The following is a 27,213-nucleotide window of genomic DNA, read 5'->3' on the forward strand; positions in this document are numbered from 1 at the left end:
GTTGATCAGTTCTCACCACACAAGGACGTCTCATCTTTGCTCCTTGAATGTCGATATGTAATGTTATTGAAACTTACTTCGTGTAAAAAAGACAAGAAATTGAATGTTTATTTTCGAGTCTCAAGCCTATAAAGTTGCACTGGGTGCCTTTAAACTAATTTTAAACGCTACATCTGGGTCTGTATTGGCCAACAAGAGTGGCTGTATACTGTACAGAACACATTTTGTTCTCCGAAAGACAATCATTTCTTACAAAGTTACAAAGTAAGAATTGCATTTAGCATTTTGTCCACAAAGTGAAAAACACTACCTGAATTATCTATTTCGTTTTTTGTGCAAAAAAGAATGTGCTCTATTCAATATTTTGTAGACACAATGCTAACGCGATGCGCTTTTTGTGGCCAAAGAGCATTAAAGTGTCACATGGTTACCGGAAAAGAAAATGAATGCCTGTCATAGCACAGAATGTGTTCTGTATGTGAAATAAGGTCTGTCACACTTGGCATCCAATAGTCCTCATATTTCTATTGTTGTTTTCGTATTGGCCGACTTCAGTGTTAGTCTATTTCTGTTTTAAGCCAGCTTTTTAATCTCCATCGGTTCACAAGCAGTACAATCTGTACCCCTTCAGCAGAACTTCCTTCTCTCCACCCAATGAAGGGACTGGTTATTTGCAATAATTCCACCTTATTTATACCTAGTATAAATATATTACTTTTATTGGCATTTAAACATTTCTTGGTGAGGGCTCTTTGTTCAGACCTGGGGATGGAGGTGAGAACTCCCTTCCCCCCAGGTTTGGGCAAAAGTGTCTGCAGCCATGGCCTATTTTGAATAGCTGGTAACACCCCTTAAACATTTTGTATATAACAGCCTGTTCTTTAAGGAGTAGGTTAGATAAGCTAAGGTGAAACACTGTGAGTGAGTGTGTGACTTCAAGCCTCTGTCTCACGATGGTAACCACCATCGTTCAAGAATAAACCTGATACATGACTGACAAATCCATGACTGTGTTTTCCAATATATAGTAGAAAACTACTTCTTTCCACCCATCCAGTATTACCATTAGTATTCGCCATCTTGTTTTGCTTGATATGAAGCTTGTTTTTATTCTATTCATTTTTTATTTAATTTTTTTTATTCCAGCTTTACTCTTATATTTACTATATCCATGCCACGTCCAATTTCACTTCATCAATGGTTTCCGCTCTCTTATTGCTGTAAATATGAAAACCTCATTGACAATTAATGGCAGCTTGTGACTGTGTGTCTCTAATTGAGTAAGCAGGAAGGATATGTATCAAATTACTAGTCTTTTCAAAACGTGTTTTCCCATCAGATCCTAAGCAAAGGACAAATTGTTAGAGCAAAACGGTACGAAAGAAAGGGGGAAGCTTTAGTGGCCTTGACCTTACCTGTGACCAAGGACATGGTTCCCTCCTTCCGTATCGTGGCATACTACCATGTGGGCTCGTCTGAGGTGGTGTCTGATTCAGTCTGGGTGGACGTGAAGGACACCTGCATAGGGAAGGTAAGGCAATCTTTTTGTGAAATGAATGGTGTTTTAAACTGAAACATATACAGGATATATGAAAGTAAAATGTTTTTGTGTTATTGACAAAGGAAACTACCACAGATTACCCAGAAATGTGGATTAGAGTCTCTACATGTGTTGTACACTGCAAAAATGCTTTTCTAACCTAGTGTTATTACTCTTATATTGAGATGAAAAAATCTAGTTGGTCTTGTTTCTAGCTAAATTGTACTTACCTAGTGCTCTTTGGTAAGGTTATTTTTGCCTATTTCAAAATCTGCTTAAAACAAGCAAATTTGGCTGCCAGTGCGTTAAGCAAATTTGGCTTGTTAAGATTTCTTAAAATAAGTAATATTTGCTTGAAATAGCTGCATTTTTGCAGTGTACATGTGTTGTAGCAAATGAGGTCTGAGGTCTTTGCATTGCAGTGCAGTCATTCTCACACTTCACATATTTTTGTTTGCTCACAGTTGACCATAGAAAGGGATGAAAAAACAAAACTCCAGCCCAAGGGCGCTCTCAAACTAAAAATCACTGGTGATCCTGGGGCAAAAGTGGGTCTGGTGGCTGTGGATAAGGGAGTCTACGTCCTCAACAACAAGCACAGACTCACCCAGAGCAAGGTCAGAGACCTACCACTATCACAGTGATGCAGTGTAGGATGAATGAGTAGAATTGCATGTGTATGTGTAGAATTACATGTGCGTGTGTAGAATTGCATGTGTACAGTATGTGTAGAATTGCATGTGCATTTGTATATTCCCAATAGATCTGGGACACCGTTGAGAAGTTTGATACTGGATGTACCCCTGGCAGTGGTCAAGACAGTATGGGGGTTTTCTACGATGCTGGACTGGTTTTTGAGACCAACAAAGGCGGAACGTCAGTCAGGACAGGTATCTCTATCTTGTCTTGACGTAGACAGCCAGCAGTGGATTATGGCTCAAACCACTCAAAGCACATGTAACTGAATGTGTATACAATGTGGAAAAGAATATATCCTCTGGAATACATAGTCAAGTGATTGAAAATATCAATATTCCAATACAGTGTTTCTATAGTCCCCAGCTGTCCCTCTCCGTCAAACAGAAGACGCCGATCGGTCACTATAAGGGAGGTTCAAACCACACTTGGTAAGATATTTCCCCTCATCGTGCAAAAGTGAATTTAAAAAAGTGTCCATCCATCCATCTATTTATTCAACCATCCATTCATCCATTCATCTATCCATCTCTCTATTCATTCATCCACCCATTCATCTCTGTGTCTCAGCCAAAAACTATAATGGCGTGGACAGGCAGTGTTGTGTTGACGGGATGAAGGAAAACATACTGGGCTACTCTTGCCAGCGTCGGGCTGAGTTCATCATGGACGGCCAAAACTGTACCAAGGCTTTCCTCCACTGCTGCAAAGTAACGACTGCCTACAAGGAGGAAGAGAGAGAGGTGTACCTTGAACTGGCACGCAGTAAGCCACCCTTTCAGATTACATTTATAATATTTATTCCGTCAATAACAATATTTTTCGGTCCATTCGGTCCATCCTTTTATGTTCAAATTGGTCTTCACTTCCCATGTTGGATTGTCACTGCTGAAATTGATGATGATGCGAAAGAAAATATTTTCTTAAAATATAGTTACAAGTACATATCAGGGTTACTTGCATTAAGATCCGATCACATGTAGCCTGACGATGTCATACTCATAATTCTAGTCAGAATATGAGTCTGAGATCGGACAATTGGGCTGTGATTATGGGGCGTGTTTCAACAAACCAGGAAAGAAAATTCCTCTTCGCTGAATTGGATACCTAGAACCAATCAGAGCAACGTAGTATTACCATCTGACAGATTAAACTTTTACCTGATCCCGTAGGAAGGACGGCAAAAACATCTTTTCAATCGACAAATGCCTTGATCGCGTTTCTCTGTTCCTCTTTCAAAATGAATGCGCTGTCAATATCTGCTGAGATATGCCTGCTCACGTTACTTAATTAGCACTCAAGGCTAGAAGCTACCATTAGTTTCAATGATTTTTTTGGCCAACGCGTTAGCATAACCGATCAATAATGGTCTAGAGTGCTTTAGTTAGGACCTAAAATCCTCGGCAACACTCGTTTTGCGTATACACAACTAACCGAGTCAATGTAGACATAAAAAAGTTGTGTAGATAGCTTAAATCATATAAAATATGTCCCACTAAGCTCCCGAGACGGCGCCATCTTTGTTTGATATATATTCCGGTATATTCTATCTATATCTGTCCATCAACGTATAAAGCCCGCCCTTACAATTTGATTGGTTTAGATTGCTTTCTCAACCTTTTTGAAACGTTAAATCTCTCCCAACTAACTCGATTCCAGACTGAATCTCCCAGACCAAAAATTTTGTGGGCGGAGTTCAGGCTGGTATCCAGGCTAGATTACATGTGGACAGCTCTCAGTACATCAGCTTGAGTCACCTTTTCTGGAATTAATACAGTTTGAACCGTTTAACGCAAAAACTTCTTCAAACTTGTCCTATGTATATTTCATTTCTGAACTTCATACTTTTTAAAATAATAAAGACTAACAACAATTCTCCCGTAGACATTTATCCCATTAAGACATTATAAAAGGGTAATTAAACTGGCGTGCACCTGTGCTTCACTGACACCTGCTCCAATATGAAGACTCCCTTTCTCTTTATTCCTGTCAATATAGGCCTAACTTCCTTTATGCCCTCCTACTCATTGTGCCTTGAATTGCCTGATCGCTTATATCATTATTATTTGATTTTTTCAGTAAATACAAATCTATATTTTATTTAAAAAAATTAACTCCCACTTCAATGTAGCCCAGGACACATTTGCATACACACTGCTGTGCTGTGCTGAATGTGGACATATGTGTCCCACCTCCTAATGTGGTCTGAGTGATCTCAATGCGTCCTGAGTGCATCTTGGGTACGTTCACACATGTACTTAGATCTGTCCACGGATCATCCAAGATGCTTTTCAATGCCAGGTGTGAACAGGGTCCAAGACTATATTCTAACACATCTGGTTACCCACAATATACAGTCCTGCTCACCATTATTGGCACCCCTAGTGAATATGAGCAAACAGGCTATGAAAAAATATGTCTTTGCTGTTTATCCTCAAATACCAGCATTCACTAGGGGTGCCAATAATGGTGAGCAGGACTGTAGGTGGCCGCTGTCCTTCACTGATACTTCGCAACTCTGTCAACAAAGCTGTCTTCAACCGACTGTCCTTCATTTAACACTATTTCAGTGTATTGCACTTAAGAGGTCATTCATTTTATAACAAAACATGAAAAATATGTGAAGTACTGGCGTTGATTGTTACAGAGGCCATACTAGACGTGTTCTTACTACAACTTTTAGGAAAAAAATATGTTGTTGGATTGTGTGTGGGTGTGAGTGTATGTTTGTCCACGTGTGTGTGTGTGTACCTTGTTATTAGGTGACATTGATGAAGATGGGGAGATGGATGAACATTGGGATGAGTATATGACCTCCCGCTCACACTTCCCAGAGAGCTGGTTATGGGATCTGCGGGACATTCCCAACTGTGCTGAAAATAATTGGTATGCTAAAGCTAAGGTCTTACTTTATTTTAATGGGTCACCTTCATGTGTTTCATTTTGTTCCAAGTGATGTTTTTCTGGTCGAGCCCAGTTAATTAGGTGTGGAGACCCAAGTGGTCTGTCAGAAGAATGGCTGACGCTAAATTAGGTACCACGAGGTGAATCAAAGGCTCTGAAGGTTTATTTCCACGTACACCTATAGGGAATCAGTTCCACATCAATGAAGACAGGGTAACAGATTGAATATCAATGTACAGTAGGACTTTTTATGAGGTCGGCTATGGGAGGTCACAGATCAATGGGGGTGTGTTACAGTTCAGAGGTGGGACAGGGGCTTGTGAGTGGGAGGGGAGGGGAGGGGAGGGGAGGTTACCCCACGGAAGCTTCCGGAAGGTCCACACACAAAGGCACAAAGGCAACATGTAAAATAGGTGGTGTGTATTAAATCACCCTGGCTGGAGAGGATGTCTGGAAAGGTGCCGAGGCCTATTTTGCTTAGGCCACATCTGAGGGCCTCAGCATGGGTGATCAATGCACATGGCAAACACACACACGGGAGAGTATGCATGCTTGCAATGTACTTGTAAATATATGAATCAATGGTAATATCAATTTCCATCAGGCCTCATTCTCGTTCATTTTCTGAAATTCTTCTGAAATGTTACTTATGCGACTTCGTAAAAACAATGTTAGGGAAACACTTCCGCCGCATTCCTGCACGCTTGAAAATGCGTTCATAAGCAGCCGAAGTCTTCTCAGCTGTGTTCCCCCGGATTAGTTTCTTAAATTGATGTGCATTCTCGTGAGGGTGGATTTGCATACATATACGCCCCACCAGCTCCTTATTAGGAGACGCAACCGTAGAAACGTGTGCTGCCGGAATCTCCCGAATCCACACGAAAGCACCTCATAAAGCGAGTCATGTCTAAGCGGAAAGCAAGCAAAAAACGCAAATTTATTTTAACCATTGCAGACATGGAGGTACTGCAGGACGTTATGTGTCCGTTCTATTCCACTATGGCTATTTTAACGCGATTGGGTTTAGTGTTTATTTATTTATTCACTTACATTTGCAGTGTTCGTGTACATTTACATTGACATTCAGTCATTTGGTAGACGACTTTGTCCAAAGCGACGTACAAGGGAGAGAACAGTCAAGCTACGAGGAATAGAGACCTACTGTAACAATAAATACTACTTTACATAAGAAATAGAAAAACGAGGTAGAAAAGAAAAAAATAAGTGCAGGAATGCAACCGCTGTAAGTGCAAGTGAAGCACTAATCGAAGTGTCAGTTAGGAAGGGAGGTGCTCTTTAAAGAGTTGGGTCTTCAAAGCTTCTTAAAGGTAGAGAGGGACGCTTCTGCTCTGGTAGTGCCAGCTAGGCAGTTCATTCCACCAACGTGGATCTACAAATGAGAATTGTCTGGATTAGCATTCTGGTGTAGTCCTTTTATTTATTTATTGACATCACGATGCCTCGTAGAATCATGACTATAAATGTGAAACGTAATTGTTAATGATACAAATATTCTCGTATTTATTATTATTATTATAATTATTTTAATCCAAGGATGTCTGTAGAGTGGACGTGAACGCAATCACCAACGGTTACTCACAAATCCAGCCATAAACCCAGTTTAAGAAAGCTCTTCCTGGGGAGCCAGCTCAGAAGACTTCTGCTGCTTATGAACACATTTTCAAGTGTGCAAGAATGCAGCGGAAGTCTTTTTCTTACGTTGTTTTTCCGAAGTTCGTAAAAAACATTTCAGAAGAAAGTTAAGGAAAAGATCGACAATGAGGCCCATTGACTTCTGTTATAAGATCTCTAAATAACTTCCCTTCCCATTCTCTCATTTATGGGATTTGATAGTCTGTGCTTGTCATTTGTTCTCTTTCAGGCAGTTTATTACGTATTTTATTTAACCTAACCTAATCTTTTTTGGTTGCCATGGTTGCACCTGCAGTATGGCCGCAATGATGAGAGCTCTGTCGATACTACCTAGCTTTTTGTTAATTTTGTTATTGTTAGATGTTTATTTTACGACTTTCAACTTTCAACTTTCCAAAGTATGTGTTCGGAGTGCAGTGGGCTATTTGTTAACCCGTTGCTTTGTTTACCTACAAAACGGAGGAAGAAGAAACAAGGCCGATGTGCTGGAGTCCTTGTCCGAACTCGGAAACGGTATTTCAAACCTGCCTTGCCAACCATCCTACTTGCTAATGTTCAGTCCATCGACAACAAAATGGATGAACTTAATGCACGTATCAAATTCCAACGGGACATCAGGAACTGTTGTGTATTGGCATTCGGGAAGACGTGGCTCGTCCCGGAGATCTCCGATACGGTAGTTACACCATCGGAATTCAGCATATATCGTCAGGACAGAACAGCTGATTCAGGCAAGCGGAGGGGTCTGTGTTATGGTTAACTTTCTATGGGCTACGGATATAGCAGTTCTAGCATTTTACTGCTCTCCGGTCCTTGAGCTGCTAACTGTAAAAATCAGACCCTTCAATCTACCGCAGGAGTTTAACGCAGTCATTGTGAGTGTAGTCTACATCCCCCCCAGGCAGATAAGGCTACTCCTTTGGATAAACTGTATGAGATTATAAATGGTCTGGAGAATATGCACCTGGAGCCTTCATTGTTGTTGGAGATTTCAACAGAGCCAACATGAAGAAAGTCCTACCTAAATACCATCAGCACGTGGAGACCAGACCCAGATGGGGACATAAATGAATATACGGATACTGTTTCCAGCTACTTCCAACACTCCATCGATGATGTCGTTCCCAAGAAGGCTGCCTGGTCTTTCCCCAGTCAGAAGCCCTGGGTTGACGCTGCGGTCCGCGCGAACCTGAGAGCCTGGTCTGCGGCCCTTAACTCCGGGATCCTGATCAGTACAGGAAGGCCAGATACGACCTTTTGAAGGCAATCAAAGCAGCAAAGAGGAATTACAAAACTAAAGTGGAGTCCAGTTACCATGGCTCTGACCCCAGACGCATGTGGAGTGGACTAAGAGCCATCACTGACAATAAAGGGAGGAGTTACAGTGAGACCCAGTCCTCTGTCCTACATCCAGACGAGCTGAATGCCTTTTACGCTCTCTTTGAGAGGGACAGTGACCCCCCTGCAGTGGAGTTACCTGAAGGCCTATCAAGTGGTGTGCCTACATTAACTGTAGCTGAGGTGAGGCACTACTTCAAAAAGATCAACCCTCTCAAGGCACCTGGCCCAGATGGCATATCAGGAAAGGCCCTCAGGGGTTGCGCTTCAGCAACATCTTTAACCTCTCCCTCAGCATGTCTGTACTCCCCATCTGCTTCAAAAGGACCACCATCGTCCCTGTGCCCAAGAACACCAAGGCCATCTGCATGAATGACTATCGCCCTGAAACGCTGACCTCTGTCATAATGAAGTGCTGCGAGCGGCTAGTTAAATCCTTCATCTGCTCCTTGCTGTCTCCCACCCTGGACCCTATCAGTTTGCATACCAGTTCAATAGGTCTACTGATGATGCCATCACCCTGACTATGCACACTGCTCTCTCCCACCTGGATAAAGGGAATACATATGTGAGAATGCTGTTCATTGACTATAGTTCCGCATTTAATACCATCATCCACTCCAGTCTCGTCGCCAAGCTCATAGACGTGGGGCTAAGCACCTCCCTATGCAGGTGGATTTTTGACTTCCTGACAGGGAGGCCACAGGTGGTGAGAATCGGTGACCGCACCTCATCCACAGTGATCACCAACACAGGCACCCCCCAGGGCTGTGTGCTCAGCCCTCTCCTGTTCTCCTTGTACACGCACGACTGTGCAGCTATGCACAGTTCAAATCTCATCGTGAAGTTTGCTGACAACACAACCATTGTGAGCCTCACACTGACAATGATGAGGCAGCCTACTGAGAGGAGGTTGATACCCTGACAACATGGTGTCAGTTTAATAACCTCTTACTTTACATCAGCAAAACTAAAGAGATGATTGTGGACTATAGGAGACGGCAGTATGAAGAACATACGCCCCTATACATAAATAGATCTGTAGTCGAAAAAGGTCAGTTGCTTCAGGTTCCTTGGGTTGAACATCAGCAGTGATCTCACCTGGTCTGTTCACACGGACAAGGTGGTGAAAGCGGCCCGGAAACGCCTCTTCTTCCTCAGGAGACTGAAGAAGTTTGGTATGGAATCAGTCATCCTCACTAACTTTTACAGGTGAACTATAGAGAGCATCCTGACTGTTTGCATCACAGTGTGGTACGGGAGCTGCACGGCCAAAGACTGTAAGGCCCAACTCAGTGTGGTCAGGTCTGCAGAATTCATCATAGGCAAGGAGCTCCCAGCCCAGCAGGACTTCTTCCATACAAGATGAAAAGCTGGCAGGATCCTTAAAGACTGCTACCATCCATCCTACAGACTTTTTTCCCCTCTGCCTTCTGGTAGGCGCTTCCGAAGTATTCGATCTCGCACCCGTAGATTGGAGAGCAGTTTCTTTCCAAGGGTCATCAGATTGCCACCTCACACTTGACCTGTTACAGTTTTCTACTGTTTGCACTATAGCAATATTGCACTACCTGATACCATTTGATTTTTCTTTAGGTTAGTATAGGTATATGAGGTTAGTTAAGGTTACTAAATGTGTATTATATGTTTAGCAGATTGTATTGTATATTTATTTTGTATATTTAAAATATGTTTATTATATGTGCAATTTATGTTCAGAGTACTTATATGTTATATTATGTTATGTTATTTTATGTTATGCTATTGTAGTGTGTTGTACGGCGTCTTGTCCTAAGAATTTCAGTGACCAGACTGACTCTGTGTTTTTCTGTGTATCTGACAAATAAATACTTGATCTTGAATCTGACGTAGTTGTAGGCCTCTTAACACCAAAAGTGACATAATGTCATAATTTTAGACATATACTGTATATACATAATATTTAGACATATATATATATATATATATATATATATATATATATATATATATACATAATAAAATTAACTGGAACACAAATAAATTGGAACATCTATTTTTCACTATATGTACAGCATACTCAGTCAACCTACTGCCTTCCCAGACTCCATAACCAGCTGGATAATCACTGCTGTCAGTGTGTCACAGACCAAAGGTGGGAATCATCATTTGTAAATTATTACCACCATACACTGTTTGTGTAACTTATCACAAATCATTGAGCGTGTCATTTTTGGTCTGTATAGGTATTTGTGTGGCAGAAACCTTGAGTTTGGAGGTTGAAAAGAAATTTTTCATCGACCTGAAGTTACCATATTCTGCTGTGCGGCATGAGCAGATTGAGATCAAGGCCATCATTCATAACAACATTGATGAACCCTTAAAGGTAAGCTGTTGTTTCTTTCTGAATTACACACTTAAATGTTTGGTGTGTCTTTTTTAGTGGCATTTATTTGTAGAAATGTAAGTGAGAACAGAGTTGAAAAGATAGGATTCCAGAGCTTTGCAGTGTTGTGGGGACACCCAGAAGTGGAGGCAACAAAAACAGACAGACAGGAAGTAGAAGAAGAGCCCAAGCTTAATACAAAAATGTACCACTCAACAGAGAAACATTATATTTGCATGTGACTGGTGGGCAAACAAACAAACAAACAAACATGGGATAGGATTCCATAGCTTTGCAGCGTTGTGGGGACACCCAGCAGTGGAGGCAACAGAAACAGACAGACAGGAAGTAGAATTGTTCAAATGGTAATTCATTAATTCCAAAAAGCCAGAAGACCCAAGCTGAATACAAAAATGTACAACAGAGAAACATTATCTGCATTTGCATGTGATTGGATGGCAAACTAACAAACAAACAAACAAACAAACCGACAAACAAACATGGAACAGCACATTTACTCTACAGCACAAACAATACAAAAATACAATCATCCTCTTCTGCTTACAGGTACGAGTGGAGTTTTACAGTACAACCGATGTGTGCAGTGCAGCCAACAAGGATGGCAAGTCCCGAATCAAAGTAGATGTGGATGGGATGTCAACCCACGCTGTGCCTTTTGTGATCGTACCCATTGGTGAGCCGGGGAAATATACCATTGAGGTGAGGGCGATGGCGATGATGTCTGGTTTCGTTATTGGTGATGGAGTCAAGAAGGATCTGCTGGTAGTGGTGAGTTTTCTTGATCTTATGCTTCCTAAGTCTGTTTTCTTTATTTGTTTTTGTTTACATTGGTACCTCCCTACTTACCTTCTTAGGCAGAGCCTGTAGGAAAATGACAGTAAGCCTATGTATTGTGAAAATGAGTTATGACAGTGAAGCTCTCAGGTAGTTTTTTAGTGGAGTTTAGTGGCGTTGATAATCATGGTTATCTTTGACCTAAAGGGAAGAGCTAATTAAAAGCCTTTAATTTGATAAAACACTTTAATGTGACAAGGTTCAAAACTTACTAACAGAACAACCCAGGTACCTGGTTTACCTCATGAAAACAATGTCAGAAAATTGTGGACCAAGGAAAATGTTGCAATAGCAGAACACCCGGAAAGGGTGGGGAAAAAAAAAACTGACTGGGCTTGTGTGGAAAGGTGAATTCCCCCCGTCCACCGTTGGAAGTAACATTGAGTTAATCTCACGTTGCCACCTCACGGCGGGAGAGAGACCTGTCTCACGTTGGGGTGTTTGATGTGACGTTTGTTATGTATTTTGTTAATAATATGTGTGGTATGTGTAAATATGGTAAATGTATGGTTATGTGAACATTGGTGAACTTGGCGGTGGGTTTATGTATTTGTTAAATGCAATGTATTAGGTGTATTATAGGACTAATGTGGGGATGGTTACCCCACTGAAATGGTTGGGTCAAATTTGGGCAGATTGGTCCAATGTTGCCCAATGGGCCGCATAAATTAAGGGTGCCTCATTCCTTTTGAAGGGGTGGAAGAGAAGGAGGGCTTGCCTGATGAGAGGTGAAGTAAATACTGTAAATACTGTTTTGGATCCTGATGATAGGTGAAGTAAATACTGTAAATACTGTTTTGGATACTGATGAGAGGTGAAGTAAATACTGTTTTGGATCCTGATGATAGGTGAAGTAAATACTGTAAATACTGTTTTTGATCCTGATGATAGGTGAAGTAAATACTGTAAATACTGTTTTGGATCCTGATGATAGGTGAAGTAAATACTGTAAATACTGTTTTGGATCCTGATGATAGGTGAAGTAAATACTGTAAATACTGTTTTGGATACTGTTTGGCTAGCTGGGTAGTTAGCTAGTTTTTGAGTACTGTTGAAGTACGAGTTTATGTTTGTTTGTTTTTGTATATGTTTGGGGTCGTTAGAGGAATCCCCCCCCAGTACAATAGATAAATATATTTTTTCTAAAGAAAGCATCATCTCCTGACCCGCCGGGTCCCTCACAGCGTGTCTATTCCAAGTAAATGATCTAGGGAGAGAAATGTAACTATCAATTGCCTTTAAAAGTGGCATCTCTTACACCATGAAACCATTTCACTTTTCCTTCCAGGGTCAAGGTGTTCGTACAACAAAAAAACAAACAATTATTCTGGACCCGTCTCAACATGGTAACGTGGTCTAAACAAGTCAGCTGTATTGACTGCAGAATTACTTCAGTTATTAAGGAAAGGTTTTGCAAAGAATATTATAATATGAGGTTTTAGCAAGAAATCATTTATATGCCTTTTCTTCAATGCAAAAGAGGGTGGAATCCAGAGGAGCACTGTTACGGCTCTGAGGACAGATAAGAAACTACCAAACACTCATGCGAAGACGTACATCACAGTTCAAGGTAAAACTCTACATGATTAGATAGATTGACATGGTACCCTATGTGACTGGCAAGGTTGTCTTGCAACAGCACAGTTTCAGCTCTCAAACCATTTAAGGTCTTATAGCAGGAAGCCAAAAACAGCTACATTATTTATCCACATTATTTGCATACAAGCTGTGATCTACAGCTACCATTCGAAAGTTTGGGGTCACCTACAAATCTCCTTTTTTTCGATGAAAACCTACCGTATATGAAATAAGTTTGAATAGGAAATATAGTCATTGACAAGGTTAGAACTAATGTTTTTTAATTGAAATAATAATTGGGTCCTTCAAACTTTGCTTTCATCAAAGAATCCTCCATTTGCTTCTCATTTCTTAGTGACCCAAAATGTTTGAATGATAGTGCATGTCTTCTATCATTGATGTATTTTAGGGACAGGAGTTGTAACTTAGACATGGTGCACAAATTATGTTTTAGGTTTTTCTGGTTTATCACCTGTTTTCTGGTTTATTACATATGGCTACAACATTAAACCAATACCAGTGCATCATCAGTAATGTCTTTCCTGTTTTTTTGTTTTGTTTCCTAGGCGATGACTTGGGAGTTACCATTGAGAAGGCAATCAGTGGGGAGACCATGGAGGCCCTTATTCAACAGCCAGGCGGGTGTGCCGAACAGAACATGGCTGCTGTAACCATGCCTGTCATTGCAGTCCACTACCTGGACAAAACCATGCAGTGGGACGAAGTGGGTGTTGAGAAACGAGCGAGGGCCATTCAGTTCATTGAACGGGGCAAGTGTCTATTAGCCTGGCCGTTACCAGACTGTGACTCCATTTCATTCCGTCAGTCAGTCTGGGCCAACCCAATGCATTTTGGTTTCCGAGATGGGCGGGTGCTTATCTTGAGGTTTAAAATCATTGGAGTTCCCTTAACCAATCAGCAACGTTTGGTAATGACGTTTGCTGTGCGACGTAGTTCTTGAGAGAGCGAGAGAAACTTTATTTATCCTCAGTGGGAAGTTCAGGCCCAAATTAACTTAGTCACACAAACTGAATACACATATACATATAAAACAACAAACAAACTACACGGGATACGGAAAGTGGGAGTCTATACATCTTTAGCCTACCTCCTTTGTCCTTATCGTAAGATAAGGCAATGCGGAGCAACGTAATAGAAAGTTAAACTTACAGCAAAACTTCGAGGAACAAATGTAACTTTGACAAATAAGATCTACGTAATAATAGCAGTTAAATACAACACTATGCAGACTCACCATTTGTACGTGACATGAGCCTCATCCACGACAACACCAACAAGGTTTTGTTGGTAAATGGTCGTGTTCAGCATCCTTCGCCACTTCGAATTTAGGAGCCAAGCTTCGGGACTTCCAAAAACAAGCGAGAAATGACCGTCGCGGATCTTTCGCTCGTCTGCAACACCGAGTTGACCGGCACGTATTCCAAGTTTACCGGCCTCTCTAACCTGGTCTTCCATAAGTGCGACGAGGAGGGACACAACCACAGTAACAGCATTCGGTCTTCCCAGTCTCTCCATTACTAGGGGGACCATCTGGTAGATTAAACTCTTCCCAAAGCCAGTTGGGAGAAGAGCTACGACGTCCTTTCTCATCATAAAACTTACAAGACAATCCTCTTGTTCTCCTTTTAATTGTCTGATGTTCTCGAGAGTTGAGACAACTTCTCCGATAGCTTTTCGTGTCTCTTCCTCCGTAGCCATTTTTGCTATAGCCTACTGTTAAACTACAAACTCGGCTGGACTACATGCAACTCGGCAAGGCGAGTTTTGCGTAACAGCTCTGAACTGTTCGCTGATTGGTCCGGCAAAATTTTGAGTTCTGGAAACGATTGTCAATGGGGCTGGGCCAGACTGAGTATGAGCTTGAAATCAATTCAGGCGGAAATACGTAGGCTGGTGTCACCAGGCTAAGTGTCTATCACTCACAATAAGTATCCTTTTGGTCGCACTTGACCACATGACAAAATGTTAAGAAAACAGAACATAGTGTAATAAAGGGTAAATGGTCCGTTCAACAATGTTCTATCTCTAAACTGAGTGAATCCACCTCTTAATACCATCATTATGACGCCATGGCTCTCGAACCATATATTTATACAGAAAGGCAGTATAAGTGAGCATTGCATCAACTTAACATAGTCAAGTACAACAGACTTTATTCATATTTCCGGAGCATTTTAAATCAATACACCCGTATTAATAATACATTAAGAGTAGTAAACTCTCAGTTATATGATTGCTTGGATATTACTGTCACAACTTAAAAATAAAAGGAGATTTTCAGGGATTAGTCTACAAAGTTTTATTAAGTCCACCGAAAGAAGCCTATGTGAGCTTTAACAAGTTTGTCCAATAAACATCGCATTGTCCCACCTGCAAAGCAGTTTCATTAAACCTACCCGATCCTCACGATATCCAGTTTTTCTTGAAAGGTCCGTCTTGAAAATGAAATTGTAATTGTATCAAAAACTGGAATTATCAAGTTGATGTAAACTAGTTTATTTATTATCAACTTAAATTAACTGAAAAAGCCAGTTGTGATAACCAATCAGATTTCGAGTTGGCGACATTTGAGTGACATTTGATCGAGTGGTCATACATTTTTCCAGTGGTCATGATCAAGAAACAGCAATCTAGTCTAATGCTGCAAACAATATTACTAGATATGATATTATTTAGTAACAAATTGAGAGGTAATCAAAATATGTGTCACAGGCCATCAAAACCAGCTTGTTTACTACAAACCAGATGGCTCTTCTGGACTATTCAAAGGAAACGCTGGTAGTACTTGGTGAGTAAACACCATCCATATTTAGTATTGACTACAGTCTTGTCTATAGAATATAGCAATCGAGATGTGAGGCTTGTTTTCCATGATGATCCAGCAGCATTTGACAAACTGACTAGACTAGACCTGACAGGTTTGCAAAAGCAATACAAAGATTGAAAACGTTTGTCAGACTTTTCACAAATAAACTTGTGACTTGTGACTTGTGATGACAACTCTTATATCCTCCCCTCACTTTGGGCAGGCTCACAGCCTACGGGGCTAAAGTCTTCTCCATGGCCAGTGACGTCATCAGCATTAACGAAAAAGTGATCTGCGACTCTCTCAAGTGGCTGATCAAGGAAAAACAGCAGCCAGATGGTTCTTTCACAGACAATCGTGGATATACAGTATGTACTCATGTTATGTCTTGCTCTGCCAATTTCTGTTCAACAGGCCCGTTCTCCTAACAACAGTGAATCTTTGCGGTTACAACACGCTTTCTCTACGAGTGATTATATGACAGCATTTTTTTTAAACATTTTTTTGTTTCCCAAAGAAGCATGTAGCGTGAACATGGCGTGAGTGTGGGTTCCCTGCTTCGCTACTATTAAGTAGTACTTAACAGACACTGTCTGTTGCTGAAATCTAATTGGGTGATATCAGGAGCTACTTTTTGAACGTCACTGGATTTACATGCTTTCAGACTTAAAGACAAGTAAACTTAAATATCTGCATATCTAACAATAAACCATATGCCAGTATTAAAAAAAACACACACACACGCACACACACACACACACACACACACACACACACACACACACACACACACACACACACACACACTGAGTTATATCTGAAATGTCCACCCCTTTTTTGGGGAAAACCAACTACAAGCAGTTACAGCATTTTACTAATTTCACAGAAGGCAAGAAGGTCCGTTGCCATGTTTGCATTAAGATTTAGCTAAGTCCAAGATAGCAAAAGGCTAATGGACCATTGACAGCCCACTGGAGGTCAGCTGGCATTTTGCTCACAGGTTTTCGAGCTGGTGAGTTATACACCCACTTGCTTTAGAAACTTGTTTTTATTTATTCGTTATATATATTTATCGTAACGGCGTTATTTATTGGAAGGCGTGTACGTTCGCATTATCATGTTAACCCATTATTAAACTGAAACATATTGATTTTTAATCCATTATTACTGTCACTGTCCAATAACTGACATAGCCACGCTATACTTCTTCATTATTTTTCACCAACCCTTTATATTTTTTTTTACCATTAGCCACTTGCTTTAGAAACTTGTTTTTATTTATTCGTTATATATATTTATCGTAACGGTGTTATTTATTGGAAGGCGTGTACGTTCGCATTATCATGTTAACCCATTATTAAACTGAGCATAATGATTTTTAATCCATTATTACTGTCACTGTCCAATAACTGACATAGCCACGCTATACTTCTTCATTATTTTTCACCAACCCTTTATATTTTTTTTTACCATTTACCATTTTGTCTACCTTGAGAGCCTTGTAGTGCCATAAACCTCTTCTATTGAGCAGCTGATATTTTAAATAGACTATGAAAAGGATATGATTTAGTATTTCCAGGAAGATTTGATAACATTTATTCCCAGTTAAACTAAAGAAGATGGTGGTCCGAGAGCGGACAAAAGAGGCACACCACCAGTGAGGTGCTGACCAAAGAGTGCACGTATACATGCTTGCTATCTAGAATTACCGTCATCGAATGTTTTGGAATGTAGTGTCCGAAAACTCTCCTTGTTTTCAACGTACATACACAGTGAACTCAATAGATTGTTCTATGTAGTGACTGAGTGAGTGAGTGGACAGTTGGAGAATCCGATGACAGCTTCAGTCTTTATTATGGATTTTGTCCTTCTCTATGAAACTTTGCTCCCCAATCCTCACCACTTTCTGCACCAACTTGAGAACTGGGCCTACTAGCTTACTATATTCCCCCCAACAAAAAAAGCTAAGCTAAGCTAAGATGAAACATATGGAAACATTTGTCAACAACTTTTAACGTCTCCTTTACAGTTATAGCTTAACCAATTATGTGTCCATATTTTTAAGATCTAAAATTAGCTTATTTACATAAAATAAAAGGTGACAAATGATGAACACATACGATTGCCATAGCATTGATCGAATTGAATAAATTAACTAGAAAATGCATTTCCTGAAGGAAATACCAGTGCATGAAATGCAAAAGTTAAGAAAGGAAGAAGAAAAGAAAGGAAAGAAGAGTGGAAGAAGGAAAGATGAAAGGAAAGAAGAATGAAGAAAGAAGAGAAGAGTGGAAGAAGAAAGGAAGAGTGAAAGAAGGAAAGAAGAAAATAAAGAAGAGTGAAAAAAGGAAAGAAGAGTGAAAGAAGGAAAGAAGAGTGAAATAATGAAAGAAGAAAGGAAGAGTGAAGGAAGGAAAGAAGAGTGGAAGAAGGAAAGAAGAAAAGAAAGAAGAGTGACAGAAGGAAAGAAGAAAGGAAAGAACAGTGAAATAAGGAGAGAAGAGTGTAAGAAAGGAAAGAAGAGTGAAGAAAGGAGAGAAGAGTGGAAGAAGGAAAGAAAAAAAAGAAAGTGAAAAAAAGGAAAGAAGAGTGGAAGAAGGAAAGGAGAAAAGAAAGAAGAATGAAAGAAGGAAAGAAGAGTGAAAGAAGGAAAGAAGAGTGTAAGAAAGGAAAGAAGAGTGAAGAAAGGAAAGAAAAGTGGAAGAAGGAAAGAAGAGTGGATGAAGAAAAAAAGAAAGGCAAGAAGAGTGGAAGAAGGAAAGAAAAATGGAAGAGGAAAGAAGAAAGGAAAGAAGAGTGGAAGAAGGAAAGAATAGTGAACAAGCGTGGCTCTGGATGAAGAGATAAAGATAGAGTGAAAATATTGAAAAAAGGAGATAAAAATGGAGTGAAGAAGAGAGATTGAGTGTGAGAGAAAGTAGACTGAGAGGGATAACGAGAAAGATGGAGAGAAAAAAGGAGAGAATGGAAGGTGTCTTAATATTCCTAGTTATACAGTTGAATGGAGAGGGACAGAGAGAAAAGGAGCCTTAGAACATTGGCGCAGGTGTCAGTGAAGCACAGGTGCAAGCCAGTTTAATGACCCTATTATGATGTCATAATGGCCCACTGTAAGTCAATGGGAAAATTTTGATTAGTTTTTTCTTTATAGCTTAAAAAGTATAAAGTTCAGAAAAAGGAAAATTACATAACATAAGTGTCCTTTACAAGACCTACGCAGCAAAGTTTGAACGAAGTTTCTAAGTTAAGCGGTTCGAGCTGAATTAAGCGCAGAAGTCGGTAAAAAGAATAATAAGAATAAGAAGCCTAGGAATAACAATACAGGGCATTTCATGCACTGTAATTATTATTATTGTTGTTGTTGTTGTTGTTGTTGTTGTTGTTGTTCTGCCATACAGCATGATGACACATCTCTTTGTATGGGGATGTTTCAGGGTTTCAAGGTTGGTAGAGACTCAGAGAAAGATCAATCTGGAAACAGCCTTTTATTTCAATAATGCGCATCAAGGGAGAGAAGGAAGAGAAGGAGGAAGTTTAAGTATCCTACTCACCATAAAGGGGTATCAACCATAAATAGGTATCATTCTGCCTCCTCTGAGACAGGAAATGCAACAATCTTGGTTCACAGGGGAAGTTTTTGATTAAGAGATCCAAAAAAAAATACAAAGACACTTTGATATGATCTGAGAGGAGAGGTGAGGAGAAGACACCTATGGCCTCACACCTCTCTTGGGCATTCCTTATGGCAGGACATTCAACCAGAGACCCTCACATTTAAACATAAATCCAATTTAAAGGCAAAAAATGAATATGGGATTAATTGGATTATTGGTTATTGACAGTCATTGTTAATTCTGATCTTCTGATTCTGATCTGCAACACCTTCAGACCTCAGGTGCTGCCATGACAGCCTTTGTCCTGATAGCCTTTCAAGAGAGCAAGAAGATCTGTGACGACAAAATCAATGTAAGTCATCCTTACTTTTATAGAGTGTGCACATGTTTAATTGTCCTAAGGAGTCTTCATGTATATACATTTGATTTATACATTTCTGAAATATCTATATGTCTGTCTGCCTGCCTGCCCGCCCCCCCCGCCCGCCCGCCCGCCCGCCCATCTATTGCATGCAGAACCTTGATGAAAGCATGAAGAAATCTCTACAGTATTTGGAAAGTAGCATTCCCAAACTGGAGAATCCTTACACTGCTGCCATGGCGTCCTATGCCCTGGCCAGTTCTGACAAACCAGACACAAGCATTCTCGACAAGTTCTCCCATGACGGTAGGTTCTTGGAATTTCCACAGAAACAATGTATATTTGGTTAAAGAACTTGAATAGACTGAATGGAACATGTTATGCACTTCACTAACGTTTAGAATGATCTCTGGTGGGTTCTTGCCATTTACAAGAAAACAATAATTTGGGCAAATACTTTGAATGTAATTATAAGGGTTAAATCCAATGTTGACCTTATTTGTTGACATAATTTATCTGTTTCGCTATTTTCGCTGTTACGCTATTTTCCTCATCATCAGTTTTTAACAAGCTTGATGCAGTCTCTGCTTTTTAGCATCTAACATGTTTATATAAGGCCATCTCAATTTCGATGAGCTGTTATGGTGATTACTGAACTGATAATTGTAAATATAATATAATATAATGTCATATCATTAGACAGCATTCATGATGTGCCCTAACATATTTATGACAGAGTTATGTCTGTCTAATGACAGAGGGGTCGAAAATGGTGTGGTCAAATAAAAAGGGTCATACTGCCTGAGTAAGAATTTTCACTGTTGTGGTAAACTCTTCAGATGGCACTCACTGGCCTGTCGAAGGCGACCGATATCTCACTCTGGAGGCCACAGCCTATGCCCTGCTGGCCCTGGTGAAGATGAAGGAGTTTGAGAAGGCAGGAATCGTAGTGAACTGGCTGAACGCACAGAGACGATCTAATGGAGGATATGGCACCACACAGGTAGGAATCATATCGTAATGTGTCGTAATCACAGAGATGACTCCCAAAGCACTGGAATACACCAAAATGTAGCTATGCATTTAGCTTTCCTTTACAGCTTGTATTTACCAAGAGGACTAAACACTATATGCCTCCTTACAAAGTGACAGCTCTGTCAGAACAACCCTCCATTCTCCTTCCACTTCATGTCTCCTCTTGCTTGTTGTTGACAGTTCACTAATACTTTACCCTGTCTACCGCTTCGGTTAATTGTCTAAACCAGGGGTCTTCAACAGGGGGTCCGCCACCCCCAGGGGGTCCGCGGAGGTATTGCAGGGGGGTCGCGAAATCTTTTGTTGATAAGACAATTTTTTTTAATATTTCTAAAAAAAAAAAAATTAAACCAATTTTTTTCCCCACAAATTTAAATGTCTTCCGAATCAGAATTGTATTTATTCCCTTTAAATTTACATTAACATAAATCCAAAATATTGTAGCGAAAGTATAAATTGATCGAGAAGACGTTATCTTTCAGTCCAATCGACACATTCAGCTACCCACAGGAGCTCTCTGAAGCTGGGCACCGGTTCACTCACAGCACCTTTCATGCAAATACGACAGCACAGGCACAAGTCTAAAGAGTGCGAAGATCAAAAATAAAAGATGGCTGACCAAACTCCATAGCTGGTCTTGTTTGTACCTATAAAATGTTAGTTTGACATGTTTTTGCTTAGATTTAAAAAAAAAAAAAATAGAGAGAAATAGACACTGTACAAGGTCAAAAAACGTTAATTGTAACTGAAAAATAAGTCTGAGAGGATTTGCGAGGTGTATGAGCCCCCTAGCTAATGTTAGCATGCTACTACCTACAATCTTAATAACTTGCTAGCGGTGCATGGTTTGTTGACCTGTCAATCTCACTATAACATCTATGTTGTCAACACAACTCCATGCGCCAGACTCCTCCTCCGTCATCCGTTGGATCGCGTCAGTCAGGAGTTATTGAAAAGAAGATACATCTCACTAATGTGGGAGGATGTGTGCCATCGACAAATCCTTGAGGACTCACTGTCCCTTTTTTATGTATGATGAAATAAAAACTATATATCTGTGAATTATTTTAATAAGTTGTTATTAATTGTTAGCTCAGAGTTGTTTGCAAGATATATGTTTATAAATGGCAGTGGCACGGCAACCCTGTACCTTTCATGTTGTTAAATGTTAAATTAAATTCAATGTTAAAAAATGTTAAAGGCACCCAGTGCAACTTTATAGGCTTGAGACTCGAAAATAAAGATTCAATTTCTAGTCTTTTTTTACACGTAGTAAGTTTCAACAACTCCATACCATTACATATCGACATTCAAGGAGCAAAGATGAGACGTCGTTGTGTGGTGAGAACTGATAGAAAATCGTAAACAACAACAATCCCCGGTGGGGAGAGGCCATTTTTCTATTGACTGGAATCCTGCTTTATTTGGCACCAATAAATAAAGATTTGGGGGAAAAATGGCGGTGATTGTTGTTGTTTATGAGAGATTTTCTCTCTGTCATCAATTCCCCCAGAATGTGTTTTGATATCTGACGACATTTATTTGAGTTCTTGTGAAAATGTTGCTCACAATCATCAGACAAACAGGTAATGTCAGTGTTTGTGCAATCCCCCGACGTTGTTTGGTGATAAATTAACCACAACATTAGCGCCACTGAAAACATTGCGTTGCAACTGGTCCGACGTTTCCTAAAAAATTAAAAATTAAAAAAATCACGAAATCCGTGATTTCAAATCCTTTTCAAGCTGCTTACTGACGTTTTTCATGTTTACAAAGAGAGAGAGGGAGAGAGATACAGGCAGGCAGACAGACAGACATGCAGACAGGCAGGCAGGCAGATCATTTAAAGGCAGTTTTACTTTTCTACCAATAAGACAAGTTCCCTGGTTTTGTTTAATTTAAAATCCTCATAATTGCATTGAAAGGTAGGTTTTAAGTTGAGCTACTTGACAGTCTGGTTAGGTATATTGTGTATTATTAGTGTAATGCTGTAATGCTGTAATGCTCATCTCCCTCTCATCCTGTTGCTCATCTCTCCTTCTCATCCTGTTGCTCATATCTCCCTCTCATCCTGTTGCTCATCTCTCCTTCTCATCATGTTGCTCATCTCTTCCTCTCATCCTGTTGCTCATCTCTTCCTCTCATCATGTTGCTCATCTCTTCCTCTCATCCTGTTGCTCATCTCTTCCTCTCATCCTGTTGCTCATCTCTTCCTCTCATCATGTTGCTCATCTCTCCCTCTCATCCTGTTGCTCATCTCTCCCTCTCATCCTGTTGCTCATCTCTCCCTCTCATCCTGTTGCTCATCTCTCCCTCTCATCCTGTTGCTCATCTCTCCCTCTCATCCTGTTGCTCATCTCTCCCTCTTGCTCATCTCTCCCTCTCATCCTCTTGCTCATCTCTTCCTCTCTAGTCCACCATCATGGTGTTCCAGGCCGTGGCAGAGTACAGAGTCCAGGCAAAGACAGCACCTGCCAAAGACCTAAAAATTAATATTAGTTCATCAGCCCGAGATGACCTAATTGAATGGGCTTGGACAAAGAACAATGCATTTGCAACCCGCTCTGAAAAGGTCTGTCTATGGTAACGCTTTACAATCTCAATCTCTAACAAAAAGTAACATAATAATGAACTTTATTAATGTCCTGTCAAATAACATATTGAGCTCCTAAATATTTACTTACTGAGAAGATAGGTCATATCTATTTTAATGTCATATACATTTGCAGAGGGAAGGGTCCCTTTAAGTTCAAGAAGTTATCTGTTACATTATCCACAAATCAATAGCCTATGTCAGTATGCATACATTGTATATGTACATGTAACTGCATGTTTGCATATTTGTTTTCCAACCACAGTTTGACCTGAGTGAAGACCTCATCTTCACAGCCAGAGGTAGAGGCAAAGGCACAGTCCTTGTAAGTAACCAATCCAAAAATTAAAATGTGACAGTAATATTATGGAATGTACAGTTAATCTGCTACTGAATAAAATAATAAGGTTCTCAGCCCTTTAGAAATAACATTTGAAAAATAATAAAATGCATGTATTTCTCGATTGAGACAGACAGACAGACAAGATTGAGTACAACAGCTATTTTCTTTGGGCTGCATACTGGCACAGTGTGCGAGCTTCAAAGTGTTATCTGACTACTATCATTTAAATTCTTGCTTTAGGTCGAGCAGATATATTATGTGGCCCCAATTGAGGAAAATCTGAAATGTGAAAACTTCACCCTGAATGTGACCATGGTGAAAAAAGTCAGGGGTAGGATTAACTCACTCAATGTAGTCTTATGGTTTCTTTTTAATATTGTGATATTATATATCATTTGATAAGAATGTGTGAATACTCTGGCAGAGCATGGCAATATAGGACACAAAGCATGCATAGTATATGCATCAACATAATGCATAATATAATAGCACTACTAATGTATTAAAAGCAGCAATACCTATAAAGTTTATAAGTGTTTAGAGGCTGAAGGAGTAGCACTGTGCCCTAAAGCAATGTGTGTCTGTATTTCCAGTTAAGGAGGGTTATAAAGAGAGTTATCTACTCACAATTGATGTTCAGTAAGTACCATACTGCACTGTTTTTCATGTTTGAAAATGTAATTAATCCAGAAGCAGGTTTGGGTGTGAAGCAGGAACTATTACACTGGAATATGACACAACACTGAGACATGTAGCAGTGTTTTAGTTTAAACGTACATAAATTGCTATCACATGGTCATAATTTCCAATAATAAACCTGCAATAGAAATCTTTCTATTAACTTCAAGGTGACATTTTACAAACGTATAAACATTTATAGGCTTTGCTCCACACAGTAATGAAGCTGGGGGTTGAATAATAGTGCACACACACACATTTGTGAAAGAGTTACATTTCCATTTGAACTCGAAGTTAAGTCAATTTATGTTCTCAAAATAACTGAAATATGTATCGATAAATATGATTTTGAGACTTTTTGCCATATATTTTCATTAACCCCGACTCCCATCACTATAAAAGCGTCCTGAGACAATTTTATTGTTTTGGCGCTATATAAACAAAATTGAATTGAATTGAATTGATTGGAAAAACATCTTTTGAAGGTGAAGGGGTTGAATATATCCGATTGCAACTAAAACCTTCATGTTAAACATCCATAAACTATCACAATTTGTTTACTACGTACATCAATATAAATAAGCTAATTGTGATAGCTTGTGGATCTGTGTTTGAAATAGTGAGCTACACATGACTAGATACAGTAAATTAGCATACAGAGGAAGTGACAGATGCTGCGTTTGTTTCTCAGGTTTATGTCAAATGTAAATGAGGATGCCACCATGAGCATCCTGGATGTCACCTTTCTGACGGGATTTGTTGTAGATGTGACAGACCTCTCCGCGGTAAGAAGCTTTCTTTGCAGTGATTGCACCTTGTCATTTATTTATTTGTAGTAGTAGTTGGCTTGGCATCAGTAACTGGCTTATTTATTAATTAAGCCTTTCTTTACTCTACAGCTAACTAATGGGAAAGACCGTTACATTCAGAAATATGAGATGAACCAGACAGACAGCCTCAGCAACAGAGGTTCCCTTATCATCTATCTTGATAAGGTATCATTATCTAAATCATCTGTGCAAGTATAGTGTTCTTAATAAGGTATCATTATCTAAATCATCTGTTCAAGTAAGGTGTTCTTAATAAGGTATAATTATCTAAATCATCTGTGCAAGTGTAGTGTTATTAATAAGTAGTGCTGTAAAACGATTAAAATATTTAATCGCGATTAATCGCATTCGCAAATTTGTATCTATTCTAAATGTCCCTTCAATAATTTTTTTCCCTCATTTCTATTTTATTTTAATGCTCTTATCAACATGGTAAAGTGGATTGGCTTGCTTTAAGGAATGTTTTATTTTATTGAAAATCAACATTGCCAAACAGGGCGGTACAAAATAAAATTATAAAGTGCACATTTAAGATAAACAAGGACTCAGCCTATAGTGCAGTTAAACCATGGCTTATTATTAGTCAGGCCTCTTATTTCAAAAACAATAAACCGTAACAGTTAGGTTGCCAATAAAAGGTAGGCCAACTACTTCTGTGCTTTCAACCAGCTGCCTGTTGACATTTTCAGACAACAGTGAAGCTCGCTTCTTTTGCACAACACAACTTTTAAAGGTAAACTTTCTTTTTAGAAGCTTTTTATCATCTATTTCGCCGTATCGCGCTCATCATTCACTCAAACGTGACGTTAGCCTACTTCACAGTTTGGGAGGGCAAAAAGAACGTTCATCTAAAAAAAAAAAATAACGTTAATAACGCGTTAAACTGACAGCACTATTAATAAGGTATCATTATCTAAATCATCTGTGCAAGTATAGTGTTCTTAATAAGGTATCATTATCTAAATCATCTGTACAAGTGAAGTGTTCTTAATAAGGTATAATTATCTAAATCATCTGTGCAAGTGAAGTGTTCTTAATAAGGTATAATTATCTAAATCATCTGTGCAAGTGTAGTGTTCTTACAGTTTTTATCCATTGCTTTGGGCAATTTCACGAAACCGAAATTACATTCTCAAAGCTCTTAGTGCATTTAGCAAAATAGCCTATATGGTTCAGCACAACTACATAGATCACCTTCAAAAGGTCATATCTCACCCAAAACAGTTCAGTCAAGCTTCAAAACCAAATCATTTTCTCATAAAAATAGTCAGTGCCCCCAAAATGAAAAGTTCCTTCCCGAAAAGAAAAGGACATTCTCCAAGCTTTAAATATATTTGCCAAAATAACCTAGATGGTTTATCAAAACACTATGGCACACCTGCAAAAGGTCATATCTCTCCCAAAACAGACAACTCATCAATTAAAACTAATTCCTTTTCTCATACTAATAGTCAGTGCCCCCAAAATGAAAAGTCCCTTTGGCATTGTTTAAGCACTGCAGGTCAAAACGTTTAGATGTTTTGCCAGTATGGCAGTGGACCATAGAAATATCCCTCAAGTGCACATTTCAATCTTGGCTCAGTCCTTTGACACTGAGGGCCCTATCTTGCCGATCAGAAACGCAAGTAGGACGGCGCCAAGCGCAAGTAGCTGTGTGGGCGGCTCTATGGCGCAGTTGCTATTTTAACGGCGGAAAAAACACACTTGCGTCCAGCGCAAGTGTCAAAAGGGTTGGTCCAAAGGAGGTTACTCAGCCATAGGTGTGGTTTGGGCGTAATATGCAATAAACCAATCGGAGCGTCATTTCACATTCCCTTTAAGAGCGAGAAGCGCATAGTCCATAGCGGCTTGTTATTTTGATGGCGGAATTACCTGGTGGAAGACCGGAGAAGTTCACAGCCGAGGAGACCGACATGAGATTTACACCAATTTTTTGGCAAGCCATAAATAATTACAAGGAAAATAAAGTATTTACCACTTGAGGAAATCATTGTGAAATCCAT

At 39.7% G+C, this 27,213-nt stretch overlaps 1 protein-coding gene across 1 annotated transcript in view; it reads left to right on the plus strand.

The window, feature by feature from the left end:
- Positions 1-27,213, plus strand: part of LOC308368236 (complement C3-like) — a gene marked incomplete at both ends in the record, with an annotated part of 57,406 nt that overhangs the window by 21,114 nt on the left and 9,079 nt on the right. Inside the window, 23 exons of the mRNA XM_080842365.1 lie at positions 1,340-1,531; positions 2,005-2,157; positions 2,304-2,430; positions 2,596-2,667; positions 2,807-3,001; positions 4,999-5,122; positions 10,186-10,265; positions 10,357-10,496; positions 11,064-11,285; positions 12,640-12,697; positions 12,832-12,921; positions 13,496-13,699; positions 15,663-15,738; positions 15,980-16,124; positions 19,645-19,722; positions 19,887-20,037; positions 20,571-20,734; positions 23,180-23,338; positions 23,625-23,684; positions 23,943-24,033; positions 24,296-24,341; positions 25,072-25,165; positions 25,280-25,375. Of these exons, the coding sequence (XP_080698491.1) occupies positions 1,340-1,531; positions 2,005-2,157; positions 2,304-2,430; positions 2,596-2,667; positions 2,807-3,001; positions 4,999-5,122; positions 10,186-10,265; positions 10,357-10,496; positions 11,064-11,285; positions 12,640-12,697; positions 12,832-12,921; positions 13,496-13,699; positions 15,663-15,738; positions 15,980-16,124; positions 19,645-19,722; positions 19,887-20,037; positions 20,571-20,734; positions 23,180-23,338; positions 23,625-23,684; positions 23,943-24,033; positions 24,296-24,341; positions 25,072-25,165; positions 25,280-25,375 (2,817 nt within the window). The remainder of the gene's footprint in view (positions 1-1,339; positions 1,532-2,004; positions 2,158-2,303; positions 2,431-2,595; positions 2,668-2,806; positions 3,002-4,998; positions 5,123-10,185; positions 10,266-10,356; positions 10,497-11,063; positions 11,286-12,639; positions 12,698-12,831; positions 12,922-13,495; positions 13,700-15,662; positions 15,739-15,979; positions 16,125-19,644; positions 19,723-19,886; positions 20,038-20,570; positions 20,735-23,179; positions 23,339-23,624; positions 23,685-23,942; positions 24,034-24,295; positions 24,342-25,071; positions 25,166-25,279; positions 25,376-27,213) is intronic.

The sequence above is a fragment of the Sprattus sprattus genome (assembly GCF_963457725.1).
Source record: "Sprattus sprattus genome assembly, chromosome: 1".
Taxonomy (NCBI): Eukaryota; Metazoa; Chordata; class Actinopteri; order Clupeiformes; family Clupeidae; genus Sprattus; species Sprattus sprattus.